The sequence below is a fragment of the Anneissia japonica genome, unplaced genomic scaffold (assembly GCF_011630105.1).
Source record: "Anneissia japonica isolate Jap-2015-1 unplaced genomic scaffold, ASM1163010v1 scaffold287704_len1198815_cov201, whole genome shotgun sequence".
NCBI lineage: Eukaryota > Metazoa > Echinodermata > Crinoidea > Comatulida > Comatulidae > Anneissia > Anneissia japonica.
The window spans coordinates 1022501-1047365 of NW_022731578.1; the positions used below are offsets into that span (position 1 = coordinate 1022501).

The 24865-nt window shown below is 33.1% G+C and overlaps 1 protein-coding gene across 2 annotated transcripts in view; it reads left to right on the plus strand.

Annotated features, from left to right (window-relative positions):
- LOC117115440 (fizzy-related protein homolog) overlaps positions 1-24865 on the plus strand; it is a 40270-nt gene that overhangs the window by 4202 nt on the left and 11203 nt on the right. For both annotated transcript variants that reach the window (XM_033259237.1, XM_033259238.1), the window contains exons 2-11: positions 781-858; positions 1128-1180; positions 1391-1509; positions 4091-4301; positions 8027-8210; positions 9201-9266; positions 11072-11174; positions 11733-11917; positions 14945-15178; positions 18032-18136. In XM_033259237.1, the coding sequence (XP_033115128.1) occupies positions 781-858; positions 1128-1180; positions 1391-1509; positions 4091-4301; positions 8027-8210; positions 9201-9266; positions 11072-11174; positions 11733-11917; positions 14945-15178; positions 18032-18136 (1338 nt within the window). The remainder of the gene's footprint in view (positions 1-780; positions 859-1127; positions 1181-1390; positions 1510-4090; positions 4302-8026; positions 8211-9200; positions 9267-11071; positions 11175-11732; positions 11918-14944; positions 15179-18031; positions 18137-24865) is intronic.

A 24865-nucleotide genomic window follows, 5' to 3' on the forward strand; every position in this document is an offset into this window, starting at 1 on the left:
AACCATCAACTTCCACTGCATTCAGAGAGCGATTTCACAAACTCATGAACAATGACGTCACACAGGTGGCCGCATTATATTTGATGATGCATTGTTCCGTACCTTTAGCAAACAGAAGATAAGATATGATACCATATCCCTAGCCATGGCATAGGTATTATATCATTATTATAGTTTATATCAGTAGTAACCAGAATATTGTCAAGTGTAAATTTTTACTTTCTTATTAAAATTTACATTTACAGTATTTAAAGCCCAGTTTCTGTATATTTATGCATAAAACATGTTTATTCATTACCCATAGCTTTACTTTTTTTGTGTCAGTCCCAACTATGGTGCTTGGGAGAACACTGTATAACATTGAGGCCCTACCTCCATATCAGACTGCTCAAATGTCCAGCTCCAACAAGTTTGTAAATATAAGGGGGTACTTAGGCCTAATAATAATAATTATTATTAATAATTAACTGGTTTAGGCCAAAGGCCAAGGATATGCCAAGCACAGTTTGGCCAAGGATATGCCAAACATAAACACAAAATGCTCTATATAAAATAAGTCTCATTTGAAGGCTTAGGGAGTGGAGTTGTTTTGTTCGTGAGAAAAATCCTGTTACCATGACAGGAATTGAACCCAGGACCCTGGGATCGGAAGGGAAGCGTCTTAACCACCAAGCTATTCAACTCCATGCACTAGTCTTAAAATGTGTACTTTTTTTGTTTCTACTGTTCTAACAAATGTTATTTAGCATCAACTTAATTTGCAATGTTTTCCTTAAACAGAAAATGGATCATGACTATGAGAATAGATTGCTGCGACAACAGAATGGTTTGAGCACAGTTGGACTTCCAACTAAAGTGGTAAGTGTGGTCCACATTATACTGTATGAAAATGATGAAATTAATGATATAAAAGTAAAGAAAGTGCATTGACATAGTCAGCAATGCTCATAATGCTCTGAGGAGGGTTGTCATGATTGGTGTTGAGTTGATTAAAAGGGCCTCTATGTACACAGATCATGTATAGCAATGGAAAATTTGTTAAGCTCAATATTATTTTAGTGTTTGAAAAAAAATGTATCTGGCCATTCATTAAGAAGTTACTATTCATGTATTTTTTATTCTTTTAGCCGTTATCACCTGGTAAAGCAGCATCGCCTACAAAAGACAGATATGGTGATAGGTGAGTTAATGTGGATCACAGATATCAAACTGTTAATGAGGTTTCATAAACCAATTCTGTTACCAATTTAAATGACCATTTAAGTACTAAGCCATTAAATGTCATATACTGTACATCAGTGTAATTCAATTTACTATGTGTTTGCTGTAATTTTTTTTTTATTCGTTTATTTACTTTTTATAAGATGATTTTATGTGTGTATATTTTCAGATTTATTCCAAGTAGAGCTGCCACCAATTGGCATGTAGGATTTAACACAATTGAAGAGAAAAACAAGCATTCAAATACAATGAAGAGACCCAGAGATAACAATGTAGAATCTGGTAAAGGTATGTGTTTTACTAAATGTGGCAGGGACAGACGGAATCAGTCGTATGTCGCTAAACCCCAAATGGAGATACAGGCCTATCAATACAACAACACCATGAAAGTAAAAAAAAAATCATTATTCATTTTATTGAATAAAACCAACCTTTATGGACTAAAGAATCAGTCTATTTTGTTATTTTTCCACATTTAACCTGAAATCAGCCAAAAAATGACATTTTGCGAGGCCATCTTTATTACGAATCAACAAAACTCGGTCCGTTTTTCGCACTTAGACTCAGTTTTTTCAGCGCCATGTAGGTTGCCATATGAGGCATGTTGTGGCAAAATGGCTAAGTTGTAGCAAAAATTGAAATTCAAGTTATTGGTATTTTCAAATACCCGAGTATGTGATCTTTAAAATGAGAGGTCATTCATTCAAATTGGACATTTTAAACCTAAGTTATTGGAAAATGAAAGTACAGTACTCTTAGAGTCAAGATAAACAAGATTTTGAGTAATTGCCTTTCAAAGTTATTTGTGCATACATTGTTTAATAGAATGAACAATGAAAAATAACGTTAAATAAACAATTTGTTAACCACTTCCACAATTAATACTTTGGGACATGATTAATAAGACATTAAACTGTTGACCTACAGTGAAAAACAAATTTGGATTTTTTATCAATTTTTTGAGCTTCCATATTTTATAGCTCATTTACTCAATACTAGACTGTGCGACAACTTTACCATTTCGCCACAACATGCTTCATATGTTAGAGGAAGTGGCACATGTTTACTATCATTTTGAAGCTTATTTTATAAACTCCTATTTTATTGGACAATTGAGGCACTAGCTCCTTATTATAGCCGATTACAATGCGTTCTTAAGTTGTAATCAAACCTGAAAGGCCCTTAACGACGGCGCTGTATTCTGCTCTGTGATTGGTCAATGTGATAGGATGCTTTAAAAATCTAAACTGCGCATGCTCACAAGCCAGCAAACAAACCTAGAAAGTATGGTGTTGAAAGCTGGGGAAGATGTGACAAAATAGGCCTAGTAGGGAACGAATAGCTGGGGCAGATCTAGGTTCACATTTTGCGGGGGGGGGAGTCAGACTTTTTTTCATAAAAGCGCCAAAAAAAGGGGGGTCCGGAAAATTTTGATTCTTAGATGGCGGGAAATGAGCTTTCCAGACTTCTGAGTTTAAAAATGACTTTCAAGTTCTTCAAAATTCAAGGTTTTCCCCCTCTTGAAAACGGTCAGGTAAACTTTCTCATTCTTATTACAGCAAATAGGCCTATTTATGTGTGCATACGTACATTTTAAAAAATTGAGTTGTTTACGTATTCTTTCTTCCATGATTGGATAATCCCAAAGATGAAGGCGGTCCGTGGGCCCTCCCATGGAAAAATTTGATCACTAGATGGCAGGAAATGAGCTTTAAATTTTAAGGTTTTCCAAAGCTTGAAAACGGTCTGGTAAACTTCTCATTCTTATTACTGTAAATACTAGTAGCCCTACTATGTGTGTATGTACAGTACTTAACAAAAATTGAGTCGCTGCATACATATTCTTTTTTCAATAAATCGATGAACCCCAAATAAGACGGTGGTCAGGGGTCCTCCCCAGGAAACTTTTGGTTCTTAGATGGCGAGAAATGAGTTTTCCGGACTTCTGAAGTGTCTTTTAATCGAAATTCAAGGTTCTCCCCTTTTGTAAACGGTCACATAATTTTTTATCATTCTTATTACAGTAAATAGGCCTATGTGTGTACCGGTACACAGATAATTTTTTTTTCCCAAGTTGGGGGGGTCAGGACCCCCTGACACCTCCCCCCCCCCCCCCCCCAAGATCTGCCAATGAAAAGTCTGAAGATTTTTTTTTACATAACTTAGTAACAAAAAGTTGGATTGTAATACTTTTCACTATTATGAAGCTCAGACTTTGCTTTTCAATATTTTGACATTGTCTCAAAATTGATATTTTCAACAAACGACTGATTCCGTCTGTCCCTGCCACAAATGGTAATTCATGTTAGTACCAATAATTCTATTAATTATTTCATTTGCAAATCATTAACAAAAATTGAAAATAAAATTAAATCTGGTGAGCAATTAACAGTCATTGAACTTTGAAACATAATAAATCAGAAATGTATATAAAAAATATCCCAAAGAGTAACAGTATTACAACTATAACTACCTTAAGCCGAAAGGTCCACTGATTAATCTCAGATAAGGATGATGACATAATTAATGTCAAAATATTGAATCCCGACACAATAGCGTGCATTACTTGGAGTATGTACTATACTATCAAATACCTTAAGCTGTTTGTGTAATTATCATACAAATGAATATACAAAAAAGTAAGTAAACATATCCATACATTGTTTTTTTACTAGAAGATATATTTATAGTTATTTCTTTCATTAATTTACCATTTCGTTTAATTATTTACATGAAAAGGGATGATTCCCTATCAGTCTTTCTTGTTAGATACTGTACTCAATTATTGCCAGTCATCTCCTAAATATCAAGTACTTTTTATTTGTTTATTAATGATTCAAATTGTTTTGATTTTTCTATTATTTTCTAGACACATTAGCATACCATTGTCTATTAAAAAATGAATTATTGGGGTCTGGTATTGACACTATAAAAGACCCTCAGTCAGAAGACAGACGCATGGTGACACCACAAAAGGTTCCCAAGAATTTGTTCCATTATCAAGTACATGCTTACAAGCCTACCAGTACACAGAATGCTGACTCATCTCCATACTCTATTTCACCTGTTGGAAGCAAAAGGTAAGACAAACATTTACATATGGATCAATTGAGTTTGTTAAGATAACAATAAAACTACTACAATTATTACTTATAATACACATTTTTCCTCCTTCCTAGAAGCCCAATTCTGAGAAACTATTACTATGTATTTATTGATTATCATCACCATCAACGTCCTCATTATCACTACCAAAATAACCATTATAATCATCATCATCATCATTGTAGTTATCAATTTATTATCATCATTGTCATTATTATACTTCATCAGGCTTCATACCTTATTCTCAGAACACACATATGTTTACAAGTGAGCCCTCTATCATCAATCTAGATTGTAGATTACCAATAGTGTATTTGACATTTGTCTTCCTTTATCACCATGTTCTTAACAGTCAGATCTCCAATTTACAACACTCCAAATTACAACCTATTCCATTTATAACCAAGCTTTGAGTGATATATTTTTTTTTTAAACATGAATTTTTATCAAAACCGGTGTACTGCCCAATCACCACCAGAAGGACCCCACTGGAAATAAGTCTTCTAGATTTAGCTATCCTTGGTGTTTACATTGAACAAATTCAATCAATCTATCTAGGCTAAGATAGTCTCCAAATGAGGTTGCCTGTTGTGTATCATTTAACAAGTCTGTCATGTTAACTTTTGTAAGCAGAGTAAGTAATGGTTTATACTGCTGCCCAAATGGCGGCGGCATGATTACATTGATATGCTTGGCACAGCCAATAAAACGAAACAATACAGGATGAATGCAGGCTAAAAAATAATTATGTGTTGATTCTGTGTTACTGCCTCTTAATATTCATCATTAATATTCATTAATATAAGGTGCACTTAGCATCAGTAATTTGTATTTCTTAATTGTTGTCCTCTAATTCCATTAATTACTTGGTCTACTTAGTGCCTCACTGGTTTCATTTATTATTTAGTAGGTCGCTTCTCAAAACAAGTCATATGTATTGAAAACCGTGTAGAAGAAAATCAATGGCACTCATCATAGCAGTAATAATGTGTGGAGCTTTGTCAGTAATGGTGAAGCACTTGTTAGCAGTAAATGTTATTAATGGGTCCTCACATGAATGATACAATATCTACAGTATTATACACATGTCGGTAAACATGAGGTTGTATGATCGTCTGGTTGTATTTGTCTTTCGTAAAAAACGAAAAAAAAAAAGAATCTTTAGTTGGCAAAAACGGAATACGAGAACATTAAAATCCAAACAGAAAGACATCTAAAAATTTCATAAAAATTGGTTAAAAATGTCAAAATTAAAATCAAAATAAATATTATTGAACAAATCAAAGACAATCATAAGATAGATATTACAGGATGTTTACATTTTAATAGAGGATGAAATAATGATTAATAAAGATATGACCTTTGTGAAGATACCTCTTCATGTTAAAAATTCAAAATCTTTGTTTAAGTTAATGATTTTAAAAGTCTTTTATTTATGAAATCAGGAATCACTATTTGAAACCCAGCAGCTCCAGCAATTTGCATTGCATGTAAATTCTTCCAGGTTGAATATATGAGCTGTTTAATGTATCGGAAATCATCTTTGATCAGAGACACAAGGGAATCTAAAGATATTTTTAATAGTGTAATGCTTGATTAATATCCTATCTAATAATTAGAACCAACTGTTGATTAATTTATGATTGTAATGTAATTGCATTTTATTCATTATGATTATTGAAGCTTAGAATTTTGTTTAAATGTCCATAGTGATTTTGCTGGATACAGTACAAGTGTTTGTTCCAAAATAATGTTTATTAGCCCATATTCTACTTAATACCTGTTCCAATTTTAATCATCCAGGGATTTCAATTCTGTGATTGGTTGTACAGTAATATACAGGAGATTGGTTTTTAAAGGCATTCCGTTATAATCAAAGAATTATATTCACTTTGAAACAACGATTTGTTTTGCTGTTTCCGCTTGGGTACAGTAGATATTGCGTGCTAGGCCTGTATGATGATAATTATAATAATATTTCCATAAAACATTCAAATTTAATATAATGTTGAAGTGAAAAATGAAAATAGTACAGTATGGATTAAACAAAAATCAACTACTGAAAAAGTAAACTACCCAGTACTTTTTTATTTCATCAAGATTGTGAATTTAGGTTATTGAGCAATAATGGTTGGACCATCAGGTTAATGTATGTGTTGAGAGGGGGAGTAAGTCTTGGTGGAATTTGATATGTATCTATGTGTTGATGTCATTACTTACAATTCTATTTGAGGTTCCCTTTTTTTAAATAATTTTCATTTTACTTTTAACCTGAGAGTTTGATAGGTACTGTATTTTATGATGCAATTGCATGTATTTTTATTTGTTAATTCAATTTTGAAAAGAAAATGCAATTAACTTGAAATGTAAATGTACTGTACTATCTTATTTTAGTATTTTTTTAATATCCTGAATAAATATGATATGATAACTACTTTAATTTGATGCCATTCACATAACAACATAGTACAACTGATATTTGGAGGATTTAAGCTGTAAATGAAAATATTAAAAATCAGTTTGAAATTTCATTTACATTGTGTGCTAAATGTGAAAATGTACTTATTGCTATTTCCATATTGGACGAATTATTAAATCTGAATGTGCTAAAAAAAAAATTGATGTATCTGCATATATACCATTTTATCGGGTCTATTTTGCAACAGTGCCTAGGCCTCTGGATGTGCTCTGGTGATAGTTGCCAGGTTCTTGGAATTTTTTATTTCAAATTTAGCTAAATCGGTGTATAGATGGTGTAGGTTTGGATTATACTGTAATAAATTAATTAATTAATAAGTACAGTAGGCTTCTAAATCACACTATGAATACATTTGTTTGATTATAATTTGGATAGTCTGCTGCCAGTCACCTAAATTATAATTAAATCCATTATGTAGGCAATTTCATTAAATAGTATGGTTCTATACCCAGAGGTGACGGAGCTAGGGGTGGAAGGGGGTTATTGAAAGTAATGTGTGACCGGAAATGCTCTGCAGTCAGTTGGTTGTTACCATGCACCAGTGATGTTGGAGTACGGCAACGTGAAACTATTTATGTAATGCATGAATAAAGTTCGGGATTTGTCGGGTAGTAAAATGATTATTGTACATCTTAAGTACAGCATAAATTGGTTAGCCAACAATATGCAAATGTTACATGAAAACCTGGGAAGGATGGCATGTCACGTTCTGTTGCCTTGCCTACTGATGAACTCTGTAGCAGGGGGCGGTGAGGCTATTTATTAGTAAGAATAGGCCTAAGTAGACAATGCAATTATATGTGACAGAAAGTACACTTTCAAAAGAAATAAATTAAAATAAGAAAAAAAATTCAGTTGCAGACGTACCTTGTTTAGGTATTATACAATGCTAACAATGCGGCTCTTGTAGCCTAGCTAGGCAAGGCATCCATGTGCAAAGCAGCGGTGTTCATCCATAAAAAAAGCATGCCGGGAAAGTTTGCCTTACCAGAAAAAGGTGACGTAATCTTATGACGTATGCATGTTAACTATATTTTGAGTGTGACGTCACCAAAAAATAAAAATGTTCTATTATAACAAAAATATTAATAACTACAAGGTTTGTGGGCGTAAATTCCATAATACGAATTAATTACACTTGTAGAGTAATTAAAAAGATAGAAATTTGTTGTTATGATTATTGATTTCCAAGTTCTGAGAGATTTTAATATTTTCTTACAGTCAAAAGTTATTGAGATCTCCAAGGAAGCCGATAAGGAAAATCTCAAAAATACCTTTTAAGGTGCTGGATGCTCCGGAACTACAAGACGACTTTTACTTGAATTTAGTTGACTGGTCATCCACCAATATTTTAAGTGTAGGTCTTGGCACATGTGTCTACTTGTGGAGTGCATGTACAAGTCAGGTAAGTGGTAGTATGGTTCAGTCCTACTGAACCCTACTACTAATAATTTTCTACCAACCAAAAACAACTGCACAAGCTTCTTAAGGAGATTTGCTTAGATTATAAAACATGGAGGGTTCTACCTGATCAACTTTCCACTCTTATGCCTCATAAAAGGAGTTCTGCATGATTGGATTTGCTGAATGTGTGTAAAATAAGTATGTAATGTCTATCAAGTGGAAACCAATACTGATATTTCAGTTTGTAGTGGTGATAATTATACTTAGCTATGTTTCGTGCTAGGATTAGTGCAAACTAAAGCCAAGGTCAGTCACAACTTCCATGGTAACCAAGGAAGTACATTACACTAATAATAATAATAATAAATTTTATGTAGCTCATCATACCCACCTCGGCCACCGTGTTCTTCACAAAATTATTGGATCAAACACCATCATTGGATCCATCATTGGATCAAACACATATGGAACACATAGAAGCCCATGGGGAGTATTCCGTAATGCATCTAGTAATCAGTGAATTTGCATTTAAGCCTACAGGGAGCTCATTATACTTCTGGGTGGTGAAAGAGAGAGATGGAGGAAAAATATCTTACTCAAAAATGGAAGCAAAGTTGACAGCAAGGGCTTGTACCCCCAACCTTAATGATAATTGCCATAATTGCAACAGTTGCACCTACAGCTCCCACGTCTTTACCATTTCAAGTTCTCAGATTATCTGATAAATCTAGAATGATTTTTGATTGAAAATTAATAACTTCTTGGGATTGAGTTTTGCTAGGATTTTTAAAACTAACGTTTTGGATTGCGTCTTATTTTTGTTAATGTTCTGTTCCTTCATCTTTCTGCGTTAATTCTGTTTCTTCGGTTCCTGTTCTCTCCGCTTCACTAAGTAATGACATGTTACCGTTATGCTTGTCACTTCCACTTTGATGTCTTTCAAAAGTATGTCATAATGATGTTTCATTATCTGTTTTGTTTTTTTGTGCAGGTAACTAAATTGTGTGATCTGTCAGTTGATGGAGACACTGTCACTTCTGTGTCCTGGAATGAAAGGGTAGGTTACTTGTACTACTTGCAATGTTGACATAAATTTATAATTATGAGATTGGAATATTCATTTTATGAATATTCATGATATTTTTGAAATTTATTGTAGTTAGCTGTTTGTATGTTAGTAGGTGCATAGCCTTGTGTTGATATTGAAAAAACAGAATGAATGTGTGTGTGCATGCATTGTTTTTGGGTGCATGGTTGTGTATTTAGTGTTGTATGCCTTGTGTATGTGGCACTGATCACTACTATACTAGCTGGATTGCTCATTAGCCATTCACTGTGCAGGAAAAACTGAAGCCACCGACACCATATGCAAGAGCCCAAGCCTATTTAATGGTGTAAAAACCCAAGCTCCTAGATTTGTCATGGTTTTTATATAGCATGAAAATGTTTGTGGCTGCTTTTCCTTGCAACTGCATCCATTCATTCATTCATTATGTTGATGTACATTGTGATTATTTAATGGCCAGTGGTGCAATTCTTTCGTTCCCAAATTTTCTCTGATTTTGGTGGATGGACTGCATGCTGGTTTTTTATTGTAAATAAAAAAAAAAATACAACTGTAGACAAGTTTGCATTTGTTTAATTATTATTTTTTCAAATTCAAATTTAAATCCTACAAAATGATTTTTTCACATCTTCTAACCACTCATCATGCCTGTTTGCGTAGCTTTTTCAAAAGCACAAGCAATGTCACGTTGTTGGTGATCGTCACACCGACTCAAAATTCTTGCGCTGTGATGATGTATTTGTGAAGTTGTGGGCTCCCCAACATGGTGTCAGTGGCTTTACTAAAACCAGCCAATGAGCAATCCAGCTATCATAGTAGAGATCAGTGTTGTGTGGTTGTAGTGCACATGGTTGTGTGTATGCAATTTGCATCATCTACTCTATGCACACACTGCATGTGTTTGTATTTCCTTCATTTTTAAAGTTTTAAAGTGCTCTAAAATCAATGTATTGAAGTTCCTGTCACAGAATTGATTTTGTCGCCATGAATATTCATCATGACTAAAAGCGTTATTGATTCAATTGGTTTAGGTTCATTAAGTAATGTATATGTTATGTTTGTGGGACTTTTGTTTTGTAAAGTCTATATGTGCTATATGGATACAGACTCAATCAAATACACAATGTACAGTACACGCTCCTCTTCTCCTGGGGAGCAGTTCCTAGTTTGTAATTCAGCTCTGACCAACTCCACATTCCAAATCTAACACGCCTTACCATGTACCCATTTATACTCTTGGTTATCTTGCCCAAAAACAAGCGATGTCACTCACGACCATTAGTATTTTGAAAATCCACACTTACTGCTGCACCAATCATTAATCCTCTTCCTCTCTGTACCCTTCTGTTATGCATTCCATGCTTTTCATTGACCAAAACCTTTTACATAAATTGTAATTTCAATACCATTTTGTTATACATAATACTATATGATATTATACTGTAACTAGGTCAGTTGATAGTCTTTAGATTTTGTTATTAGATTAATTATGCTGCACTCTGTTTAGTGGGCAATAAAACCCTTCAAGGAAACTCATTTATATTCTACAACAAAATATTTCTTAGTTTTTGTATTATTTTTTATCTAGAACAAATAATATCCTTTCAGCTTTGTTTGTATGGCATTAGAATCCCACTTAATTACAAATTACCATTCAATGCAGTATAAATTGAATTAAAGTTTAAAATTCAATTATTTTGCAAGGTAATATTAATAAATAATAAATTTTCCCATATGAATGGTTGATTCTATGTGATTTATTTAATTGATTGATTGATTGATGTTTTTATTTTCAGGGAAATTTAGTTGCCGTGGGCACTAATAAAGGGTTTGTACAAGTGTGGGATGCAGGAGCTCAGAAAAAAATTCATGTTTTAGAAGGTCATTCTGCAAGAGTTGGTAAGTAGATTAAAAATAATTAAATACATTATTCTTGAATTCAAGGCTAAGAAATTAAAAAACATGTCGCCTGTAATTTGTTTTGAAAGTATTTTAAAAATTAAAATTACTTATTTTAAAAGTCTAATATATACTAAAACCTGAGGTACATTAATTATGCAATTTAAATAAGTAAATACCTGAATATATCTAGGGAACAAATTTTGACTTACATGTTGAAGTTATAACAGAATGTTACCATATATTAATCTATCTTGTGAAAGTGGCTTAAATACTACCTGAATTTTATTCGCACTTCTCCCAAGAAAGCATTCCTAGGTAATATATTTTCAAGCATTCAAATGTAAATCTTACTACACAAGTCATCATATCCATTTATGTTGTTTTATAGGTGTAAACAAACTAATGCATTAATAATGACATCATAACATGACACATTCTCTTTTTTCTTTTGATATTAAATTTTGATTTATTTGTTCTTGTGGTCATTTTTGGGGTACTATTTTGTCACATTTTATTCAACATCTTCAGATGAATTATTTGTGCTATTTTTTAAAGGTGCGTTAGCTTGGAACAGTGACATGTTATCATCGGGAAGTAGGGATCGTGTTATACTTCAACGAGATTTACGCAATTCAAGCCTGATGGCGGATAGACGACTTACAGGGCATCGTCAGGAAGTCTGTGGACTTAAGTGGTCACCAGATCATCAACATTTAGCATCAGGAGGAAACGATAATAGGGTAAATATTGGTACACAGGCATAAAGCCTATATTTTAAAGTTTTTTTAACTAAAGCAGGCACATCTTGTATCAACGACGACTGCTGTAACATGCGTGTTACAAGGATGATTAACATGCGTGTTACAAGGATGATTAACATGCATGTTACAAGGATGATTAACATGCGTGTTACAAAAAGAATGGTTAACACAAATGTTACATCAGGGGTCACACATGTTTCTATCCATGTTAAAAAAAAATTAACAAATCGTTAGTGCTGAGAATCCTAAAGAAGATACTAACATTTCGTCACAATCATACACTTTGTTTGGCACAAAATCAGGTGGGCACTTAGAGGCAAGTAAAATAATAAAAGAAGGCAGTGCTGCGCTTGACAAGTCTGGAATAAATATGGAAGCTATGATAATGATGTTAAGTGATGGATGAAGGTACTGACATGTAAATAATGTTGCTGATAGTAAATAATGAATGATTTAGACACATGTAAATATTGGTACTATTGTTGATGGATTATATACGCATATGTAAACAATAATGCTCATGTAGACAGATTCAAATATTTTTTGTTACACCAATTTCACAATTTTCTTTGTTTTCCTTCGTATTACACGATGGATGGTTTAAACATTTGTAAATGATGATGACGTTGAAGGGATTTCATCATTGCCTTTTATAGAGATATACTGTAGTCTTGTCATTTCTTTGGCTGCTGGCTTACAGTTTATCCTTAGCCATGTTTACACGGCCGTTTGCTATCAGATAAGTAACTCTAATGATCTTCAGTTGAGCGTCTGCACAATAAGTTGACTCCGATAATTACATCTGTTGTACCAGGAAGTCACATGATTAGAACTGACCTGAAAAAACAGCACGCATTGCTGCTTTTTTTGAAACCCTTTGTCAAAAAGATGTATTATGTAATTGACAAAAACAAAATTTTAAACTACTACTGCTATAATTCAGAATATTTCTGCAAATATAATAATTGTATTTCGCTGTCTTGCATCAAGAATGTGTAGCGGCAGTGTAGAGTTAACGTTATAGATCATCACGGTTACTGATCTGTTATTTGGAGTTAAGCCTGGTTTCGTTAAAATAGCTACGCTGTCACTACAGTGATTCAGTGCAATCGTTGTACTGCATTGCAGTCCCCGAAGGTTGTGGAAGGGCTCCCCAATTTTTCCGGCCAATCAGCATCACCAAAAGCTGTCAGCAATAACGTATAGCGATTAATACCATTTACAAGGCCAGTTAACACCAATCAGTTAAACACCTTCATCACGATGATCTTCTGCCATGTAAGCATGGATGTTGTTAATGTAAAATTTATGGAAAGCCAGAGTGTATTTCCCTTGTATTTTGAAATTGTATGTAAACAATGCTTCTCAGCCCAGCATTAATCAGGGCTGTAAGCTGCCACTTGTATAAACAATTGATAAACTGAACGTTTACTAGTCATACGGAGGTGTAATGGTAAATTTAATCTGAAACGGTAAACTTTTCTGAATTAACCTGTAATAGGGCGTTACAGCTTATTGCCCTGGTGGGGGTGTGGGGGAGGGGGGCTGTCTCTTATACACATCTAGATATAGCACATGTAAACCTAAGTGCTCATGTAGACAGATTCACCGGTTTCTTTGTTTTCCTTCATATTACACAATGGATGATTTACACATTTGTAAATGATGATGATGTTGACAAGATTAAATTACATCATCACTTTTTAAAGAGATATTGTTATCAATCATCTCCTGCTCAATCTAAATATCTGCAATACAAATTTGCTTTCTGTTTATAATTTTCTGCATTTAGATTCAAAACCTTAAAAAAGGCAAGCTCAATCTTCTGAAGAATATCATGTTTGTTTAGCAAGTGCTCTGTTTGATTACGTGTGCAAATTGAGAAAGTAGTTTTTTTTTGGACACTTGAAATATATCATGCAAGTCATGCAATACTCTATTTGAACCATCATGATGATGAGACTTTTAATCATCAGAAAAGATTTTTGATGACCTTTGCTGAAAGGTCTTGCTTATAAATAAATACTTGCCTCCAATTTTTTGGATTCAGTGACAGATTTCTATCCTTATTTCCTAGAAATCTTATTCAGTTTTATTTAAACTGAGTTTTTATTTAAGTCATCATTTTCCTTGAATATTAAGACACATTGGTGCAGTTCTAGACATCCTTTGATTGAATTTGTTTGAAGTGAATCATTAATTGTTAAGGCAAGACTTTTTATACCTTGTTTAGCAAACCCGCCACCTGCAAATAATGATGATTTGGAATAAACATAACATTTCATTTTTGCCAATTAGTGTACCCATCGCCACGAAAAAAATAGAAATTTCAGAAAACACAATAAAAGTTTTTCTCTTGAAATCTCTAAAAATAAGATATGTATATTTCTTCATAATTATATAAATTTAAATCATTTAACCATGCCATTATAACAATACTTACATTTACCAATAAAATGTTATTTTTATTTTCTCCTACGTCTGGATGTTTTTGGCAAAACTATTTGCTAAATAAGAAAACAAAACTTTATTTTTGTTTTGTTTTTTCCGCCCTCCTCTGATAATCTTTAATAAAATAAATTCGTGAAACAAGAAATAAAAAAGTCTTGCCTATGAGAATGATCTATTTGAAATTTTGATGGGCTTGCATTCATACAGTACACGTCTCGTTTAAACAGCGCACCAAACCATATTTTTTTTGCCTACCACCACTCTTTGATTTAACATCGCATTAAAACTAACTAAAACATTTACGGTAATATTGTCATGTTACAATAAGGCATAGTGTAATCAGATATAGAATTGCATGTAACATAACATATTAATATTCATTATACATTATACCTTCTTTAGCACAATTGACTTTATATAAAATAATAGGTATTATGAAATTGAAATATTAGTTTTAAAAAAAATGCTATTTGTCTAAAAATTTGGCTACCAATGCAACTGAGTTTCTCTTCAAGACATATTAAAAATATTTCTATAAAATTTTCCCCCTTTCAGTTGTTTGTATGGAACAACTCGAGCGTAACACCAGTCCAGCAGTACACAGATCATATAGCAGCTGTTAAAGCCATTGCGTGGTCTCCTCACCAGCATGGCTTACTAGCTTCTGGCGGAGGTACTGCTGACCGCTGCATAAGGTTTTGGAATACACTAACAGGCCAGCCATTACAGACAGTAGACACAGGCTCACAAGTCTGCAACCTGTCCTGGTCTAAGCATGATAATGAATTGGTATGTAGGTGTTTGAAATTATTATTCTTTCTTTATTATTGTTTTTGTTGTTGTTGATTATTACAATTATTAAGTGAAACTAGCCATTAATATTGTCCACAAATGTGTACTACAGAGACAATATAACACTTTCAGCTGGCAAATTGATTACACTTGCCCATAATTAACTTATCAAATGTATTTCCGGTTGTATCCGATGTGTACATAAAATGGGTCAAATGGCTGAAGTGAATTTTTGATTTTGCGCATGTTTTATGTGAAATTGTATTTTTCCAGTGTGTTTGCTAAACCTTCATGCACTGCCTTTGTACACTTTTGGCTCATTTTTAATATTACCTTTTACATATGGGGCTTGCCATGGCAGAAGCAGCACCAGTATATTCATATTCTCAACATTATGATCTTAAAAATGATTAGTCAATTCTTGCCAAAGTTATAAGTAAAATAACAGCTTCTCTGTATTGAAGTATACAATACCGCCAACATTTTTATGCTAATTACTAACTTTTTCAATTAGTGACAGTATGCTGGTTTTGTGATGGCAAGCCTTATTGTTTGGTGAAGCCAAAACAGGGGTTTTTTAGCCAAACATAGCAGACAAGCTAAAAAAATGGAGATTTTTATTTATTTTTGCAGGCTGCAACCAAATTGCTGTTGAGCAACAAGCGGGCAGTTGTCTGCATCTTGCCCACTTGCGAGTTAACAGATTTCCAATCAATAAATCATGCCCTTTAATTCAGTGTCCCGCCTCAATTCCCCCACTTCTCTTTCCTACTTCATTTCCCCGCCTCAACATACTTATGTAGAGAAATGCCATTAAGTTTATTATATTCTGAAATTAATTATTTGTTTCATATGTGATGTTGGCAAAAATACCAATGGGGCTCATATTTATTTCTTCTCAGTATTATGAGCGAAGCAGTACCATAAATATGCTATATTCTGAATTTGATTATGTGTTATGAACTAATCCCCAATTTTTTATAGTGTAAGTATTTTAAGAATCATATATTTTGGTTATTTTTAATAATGTTTTATTTATTTTAAATTTATTTAAACTCTGATGCATTTTGGGCGATCATTTTTTTATATTTCTTTCTTATTTTTTGACCTTCCAAAAAGGGGAGGGGGGGGGGGCTGGGCCTTCTCCCCGCCCATTTTAATCCGCTCCGTTATATTCTCTAATATGATAATGTAATATAGTAAAGCTGCATCCTTAAAGTACTTTAATAAACAATTATTCATTAAAACTTCTTGATCAGAAACATTATACTGTACATATAATAACATACTTATCACAAATATTAAAATTGTATTACAATTTACATAAAGCAACATCGATTGTCATGTAAGAATGCTATAAAGAAAGCCTGCTTCACAGATAATAAAAAGAACAGATATTGAGTCAAAAGTATCAGAATAGTATCACTATACATAATACACAATAGTAATAATAATATGATTTATATAGCACACATATGCACTTTAGAACTGCTCTTGTTTGTACAGTAGAGCTGATTCAAAATTTGATTCTAAATTAATTCATGTGTAATTGTTTCTTGTTGCTTATAAACTAACTATATATCAGGAAGCAAGCATATATAAATATGTATATATATATACTGTAGCCAATAGCCAATATATACACAAATGTAGATAGGAAAAGCTTTTCTTGAAAGCATTCTCTACTGTATATTTTATTTCACTGAATTATCTTATTTTTTATTTCATGTCATGAGACTTTCATTCAGCCAGCATTCCCAGGCTTCTATACTATTGTTGAAAAATTGTTGATTATTCATTGTTTATGCACAATAATAAGTGATATACTTAATGTAAGACACACCTCATTTTTAATTACCTCGTTTTTAATTGGCTAGTTATAACCTTGATTTTAATCTGATTCATCGGTTTTTATTTGCTTTTGGTTATACTTTTGTAAATATTGTAAACATATATGGATGGGTGAGATTTTCCCACAGTATTCTTGAAAATGATCAAATAGATCGAAACGTTGAATCTCAAATTCAATTCAATTGTTTTATTTAAGACTAATTAGTGGATCCTCTGGTTTTTAGATAGGAAGGCATCCTACTTTCCATATTGTCTTATATTTCAGGTTTTTTTCAATGTATATCCACAGATTTGTTTGCAGTATGGCTAAAATTTGTGTTTTTGCATGTTATCAACCTGCTAACGAATTACTGCATTGTGCAATTAGATCACGTCTGCCACTTTTGTAGGATATAACTAACGTAAAGGGGAACTGTCAATGAAACGTGTTTGCTCATTCAAATATAATATTCATACTCAGTATTTTTTCTTTGAAGATATATACAGCTGGTTATCTTCTGAATGATATATTATTGATTAACTGTCAATGTGAGAAAAGTGCTTATAATAAATAAGTGAATTCTGAAAAGCAATAGATATAAGATCTGTTATTTCAAATCCACAAGAAAATAACCTTTTGAAAGTAGGTTTTAAATCTCATGTGTACTCTGGGTGATGTATTTCTTGCCACCTTAAAGAGATTGCTAACCTGGCTCTCCCACAAGTTGACTTTATTACACATTCATTTCAATGCCTTTGTAAATGCAGTCATCCTGAGTCCTTTAGTCTGGGATTGGATGTAATGGAGTATGTGGAATTGAAATATTTAAATGTAATTTATGTAAAACTTTTGTGTCTACATGACAGCTAATTGAATGTCATTGTTATGACATTCTTTACTACATTTAGAACATGAAAGTGAAGCACTCTGAGACTTGTGTAAAGTGTTACATTAATTCTGACATATTAATTATGATTGTTTTATTATTATTATTATTATTGTTGTTTATTTTGTTTCAGGTCAGTACACACGGTTACTCACAAAATCAAATATTGGTTTGGAAGTATCCTTCTTTAGTACAAGTAGCCAAGTTAACAGGGCACTCATACCGTGTGCTCTACCTGGTAAGTACAAGTTGTTTCTTAATCACAAAAACTTGTTCAGATGTTAAATTTCCCTGAAAGTGCTTCCTAACATAGCAAACTTTCGCTCTCTTCACTGCTGAAGGGAAAGCATTGTTGACACACCATTTAGTGGAATGGAAAACAAAGGCAAAATTAAGTAATAGAGTATTTTTGTCAAATAAAATTGTTGTGGAGCATTTTTTGTCAAATAAAGTATATTCCAGGGTATTCCTTGTGGGTGGTGTCCAGCAGGTGATAGTTTCACCTTATCGGAACAGCGCTTTGTGGTAGATGCAGTGTGTTTTGGTATGCCCTCGTCCAGTTCATCAATCCATCACAATATTTTTTTAATACATTTTCTTACATACTGTATGGTATGTTAGTTATGGTTTTTTTTTTAATGTAACAAATGCTGGACTAAAAAATGGAATTATAATAAATCGTAACTTGAACTTACTGAAGTAGCCAAGTGTTGGTTTTTAATTTTTTTTCTTCAGTGTTTGTAACATCTGAAATTAGTTACAGAGCTTTTTTAGTTCCTATGCATGTAATGTAATCACTCTTGCTATTTCCTATGTTTTTTATTGTGTGTAGTGTGTATGTGTGTGTGTAGACATTTATGCAAATGCGCATGCGTCAAAGAAAAGTTTTCCGACATTTTGTTTTACATCACGATGCGAAAATCGATGTGAAGTTTCTGCAGAATTCAGTCTGGGCTCACGCTAACCGACCGGAATGTCGGCATGGATGAAACTATTTTGGTTTTACGGCAAAAAAATCATCTGCTGTAGGCATAGGTATTTTGAAGAAGGCCTAAAATAAAACTAAAATGTTTTAATACTTGCTGAAATACATCGTTTCTTCATTTAGATCTCCATTTTTCACTTAGTCCATGCAACGTTTTTTTCTGTTGTATACGTATGAGTAGTCATATGAAGGTACTATATCCCCGACAGTAGGCTGTGCAGCAATGTACCCTTTGAATGCAAACTGAAAACAGGTGAAAATATAAAGGCAGCCGACTGTCGGGTACATAACGACTATCTAGCTTTCCACAAAAACATGAGGCCTAAGCTAGGCCTAGTTCAGTATTACTGCGATGCAAGGGTAGGCCTAGTTAGATCGTTCAATCAATGATATTATCGTGTTATCGTCTAATACAATTAAATAATGTGTGTAATATTTAAGAATGCACCACGTGGGTCGCTTTCTTTGTTATGCGGTTGTAGTGTAGTATACGTAGCAGAGTGACGACAGCAAGCTAAGCCTAGCCCAGGGCATAGATCGTGTACGTTCTTGATAATCGTAATGAAAACTTCGGGTGATAGACGATTGGGCCCAACTGTTGTGGACGATTGGACCCAAGATATTTTCAAATAAATTGTAGTCCTAATAGCAGGCCACTGCCAGCACCCCCACTTCCGATATCGTTCCAAACTACGTACTGTAAAATGAAAATACTGTATACGTAGCTAGGCCCTATGCCAAAGAAATTTGCTAAAAATGTTACTGTAATTTGCCTGTCGAATTACATTACCAATGTAGTCTGAAATCACTATTTTGGGCCATAAAGACTCTCCCTGTATTTTTTAACCACCACACAAATTTGACCCAACCATACATATAAGTATGTATTCTCTTATACACATCTAGATGTGTATAAGAGACATATATACACACGTATATATACTTCTAAAAGTCGTGTATCATGCATAGGAACGTTGACGCCTGCAAGGCTCTGGTTGTAAGATGATGTTTTTGAATAGCTCATTATTTTGATTATGATTATAAATTTCTTGTGCAAATGTTTTGGGACCTTTTGAGTATTCATTGCGATACCATGTCATTTCAAGTCAAATATACCGATTGAGTTTCCTTATGCAGAACACTCTTGTAATATTATGATTGTTATTGTCCACTTTTATAACACATTCTTCGATTGCTTTACTGTTTTTGCAAATTATTGCTTAGTCATGCGTTCTTTTAATTCTACTTAATTTTTAGTAAATGTTATTGTTGATGATAATTATGATAGTTATATATAGATAAAAGTGAAAATAAACACTTGTGAATGTTGTAGATACAGTATTATAAAAGTGTTGATTTGAATAAATTATGAATTATATTATTTTTTTATATAAAAAATGAATACAATTTTGGACACTATTAGTTGATGTAAACCCCAAACATAGCTGGCAGTTGTGGGTTTGATTTAGGTTGCTTTTGCAGATTTATATCTTTCACATGTGAAATTAAAGCATTCTTGTAAGTTGCAAATATTCATATTATAAAAAAATATTATCATATATTCATACTTTATATTCCAATTAATGTCTACAGTATCATTAAGCAAAAATCAATTGTGAAATTTAAACAAGTATCATTTTTCATGTTTAATGACCTGCTGGACGGTTTTGTTTCTAATTTATTACTGAGCAAATATGATTAATGTCAATGTGTACCACAGTTCATATGAAATTTTGTTTTTGAGTCTTTCAATTATGTAATAATAAGTATTCATTCATTTTATTCAAGGATTTGTTAAAAATTGACATTTTAGCCAGTGGCTAAATTGTGAAAAATTTACACAAATAAAAAAACCATACAAAGATATATTGCACATTAAAATGATTCAAAAAAGGGATAAAAAACTACTAGACACCTATAATTAACGATTTACATATAAAAGTATGGATTTAAAGAGTGCATAAAGCAAGAAGCCTCCACATAATTTCATTGGCAATCCTGCAAAAATGTCTTAATCTTGCCATACAATGTTAAATTAAACATGGCCATAGACATGTACTTTTTTTACATCACATTTAAGCCTTATATTTGTAGCACGTGCTTCTCTACAAATTTATTTTTATCCTTGCAAAAAATTGTTGTGTTTGGTTTCCAGTCAAACGCTGTAGGTTTTTTACACCAGCGTGTCTTTTAATGATATTATTCATCCAAATTTATGGTTGAGAGAGTCTCAAATCAAACATATCTCGTCACGCTAATCAATGATAAACTGGAATAGGGTTTGTGTACTCAAAATGCATTTCTGAGATGTAGTAAAAAAGTTATAAGTAGAGTGTAAAATTATATAAAAACTAATACAGGTAATTTAATTTTTCAATTGCAACACCATCTGTTATTCAGGTGCTATTAATTGTTTGGTTTTAGATTTTAGGAAACATAAAATATGTAGTGTATTTTAAAAGGCAGGCCTGAAAGTGGATAGCTTTATTGCAGTGTTGTGGGTTGTTGTGAGGAGAGAGCCATCCTGTTTATGATAAGGCCAAATAAAAAAAATGATTGTGTTGGCCATGCCTGAACGACCCAAAATGTCTGAAATTGAGGTTTTGCATTTTAGTTTATTTGTTTTGTTTTTTTTTTTACTGGAAATTTTTTTTTTTATGAGCTAAAAAGGCTGGAATAAGACTATCTTGCTAGACGGTAGGTGATGCGACAGTGTTGTGCGATTAAAAATGGTTTTTGTTGAATTTTAGTGCATTTTCTAACCGGCTGTTTGGCCATATGTGTGCAGAATGGATGATAAACGGCAGACATTGGCTTTCGATCAGGCTTTCTGACCTCACAACACTTTACTTTTGTTATCGAGGTCTGTGGATATATTAACACTATGCACAATGTGATCTGCCAGGTCTGTGGATATATTAACAGTTAGTCAAGACTTTTTTTATTCCTTGATTCGCGTGCCTATTTTTTAAAGATTATCGGAGGAGGAATGGAATGAAATTAAGATTTTGTTTTTTTTATTTAGCAAATAGTTTTGCCAAAATCATCCAGATGGAGGAGAAAATAAAAATTAAATTTTATTGGTGAATGTAAAATAGAATGGTTAAATACTTCAAATTTATATGATCAGGAAAAAATATACATATCTTATCATTGGAGACTTCAAGGCAGTGGAGGGCGTAATAAAATAAAGAGAAACTTTTATTTTTTCTGAAATTTCCACTTTTTCGTGGCGGCAGGTGCGCTACTTTGTCAAAAATAAAATTTTATTTTTATTTGAAATCATCAATATTTGCAGTCAGTATGCACAATGTTTAACCTCCACCAGTCCATGGAGAGTATTCCTAGGCTTATGCAAATTAAAACCAAACAATACAACACACAACATTTACATCCCACCAGGTACAAATTTATATTAGTGGAGTAAAATGCCTTGCCCAAAGACCAAAGTGAAAAATCACCATGGGATTCACACTTTGTGTACAGTACAGTACTGTAATTAAATATTGTTTTTATGGATACATCTTTTCACAGCAAGATGATCTTTGACATTCACTTGTGATATAACACAATTATTAATTTATTGTGTTGGAGACATTTTATTAATTGTTAAATACTAGCGTAATTTATGTGTACAGTAAAAAATATAATAATTTAAGTGAGCAGCCAGGTCAGTCAGTAGCACTATGTGTGTGGCGATCCTTTCAGATTGTTTGCCTTTGGTTCGTTTCCAATCCTTTTTTCAGCTGAAGGAGAGCTGAAATACAGGTGCAACTTCCGTTCAGATGAGACATTTACGCAGTTGTTTCCATGTGCAATGTGGCCCATGCACAAAACATGATAAAGTACAAAGTTCATTCTTCGGAAAAGAGATGGGGATTGTCTTCCTGTGTCCTGCCCAAACACTGCCAAAAGGCACTCACTCCAAAAAAAATTTTGGACTTATTGGGTTACCCTTCATCAGAATCATAAAGATAGATTTTATTTGACAAATCGCTTCACTACTTTGTTTTGCCCATATAACATTCCAATGTTTTCACACGTACACAGATGTCTTTTCTTGTTAACAAAATAATTTCCACACAAATGATATTTCCTTAGATGCTTCTCGACAAGATCTCCACATTAAATCACATGTACAGCAGGAGGCAACAGGCTTCTAAGGTTGATGATGTAATTGCATTGTAACTTGTAAATTGATCTGCATCAAGCAATGAAAAGGAAAAATCACTTAATGAAATCACCTTACTACATTAGTGTGACATTACAGGTGATTTGCAGGTGATAATATTACGTTCTATCATCGGGCAATCAACTTAATAATGGATTATCTCAGACAGTGTGTTTCTACTGTGTTAAAACAACAAATCCAATTTATTTTATCAGTTCTGATCAAATTTCTGAATTAATGAAAGAAACAAAATGATTGTGATGATCAACACTTCGTCATCTCAGGTTTGAGGTCAAATAAGGTCAGATAAAAACTGCACCATAAACATGAGCTTATCCGGTGCGATGCAATTAATAGACGGATTCAGTCACTCTCGCCATGTGACAGTTGCTAGCTTTGAAACTGAGGATTTTCTGTTATATATTTAAACATGAATTTAGTTTTCAAAAAGTTGACATCGGCTTCTACTTAAAATGCCTTTTTCGTAAGCTTCTCCAGTTGTCTGCATTCCAGCTTTGACAATGTAGTATTTTGTTGGAAGTCCTCTATAAACTTACGAACAGAAAGGAGTAAAATAAATTTTAACTTGAATATGATTGATTTATTCATAGCTCTATTTAGGCCTGTAGCAGGCCCGTAGCCAGGTCATTTCAAGGGGGGTTCTCTGGGCGTGGGATGCAGGAGCCTGCCTAAGGGCCACGGTGGGGTCGGGGACGAAGCCCCCGAAGCCAGAGCAGCTTTTTGTGTTTAATGGGTCTATATAATGTTATAAAAGCAGTTATGTTTTGAAAAAGATCTATGTAATAAAAAGGTGGTAATATAATATAATTAGAAAATATTTTCTGAGAATTGGCATGTTTAAATCACACCGAAAAACATAAAATAAAAACCTCGTCGCATAATCAATATACTCAACACATTTATTATTATGAAACAAAAAAAGGCTATTCTTCTTCTTCTTCCTCCTCTTCCTCTTCCTATACTTCTTGTTCTACTACTACTTCTTTAATCTTTACTCTCATTTTGTACACTCAAAATAATAGCAGGCCTACTATTTTACTACATTGTATATTCTACAAATCTACAAATATTGTCATTACTACTGACAGGGCCAGGGCCATCGTTAAATGAAGTCAGAGCCAAAAATATAGCATCATATTCAATACGTCATCTAACATCATGGGAACCTAAACTTTAATTACGATTATTTGTTATATACGAGGCCTATTTGAAATTATTATTTTAAGATGACGTTAACATAATACATACTGATTAATAACAGCTGAGATTTGATGCACATTTCAGAATTAATAATCGTTTTTAGTATATCTTACTGAATATTTATTGTCTACCAATTGAAATATGAATTATATATGAATCTTTAAAAATACAATTTATACAATATTAATCTTGTTTTTATATAGATAAATGTTCAATAAATTCTATCTTTCATAAAAAAAAAAAAACGAAATTCAGCGCGTCGTTTTTTATTCCAATCAATGGCGTTTGTAAACGTGCACTGACGTCATCGTCGAATCTTGGGACTTTCGACGGTAAAGCTGGCATGCCTGCCTAGGTCTCGGGCCAACCAATAATAATAAACAAAATGTTTTTTTTTTATATAGGCCTATGGCGCATCCTGTACATGGACTTTAACTTTTACAACAAAAGCCTAGGCTTAGTAGTACTTTCTACTGTACTTAGGCCTAGGCCTACACTAGTTTGTTGTCGTCGGGGTATATAATTCCTGTCTCTTATACACATCTAGATGTGTATAAGAGACAGAGATCGCATTCGACGAACACGACCGT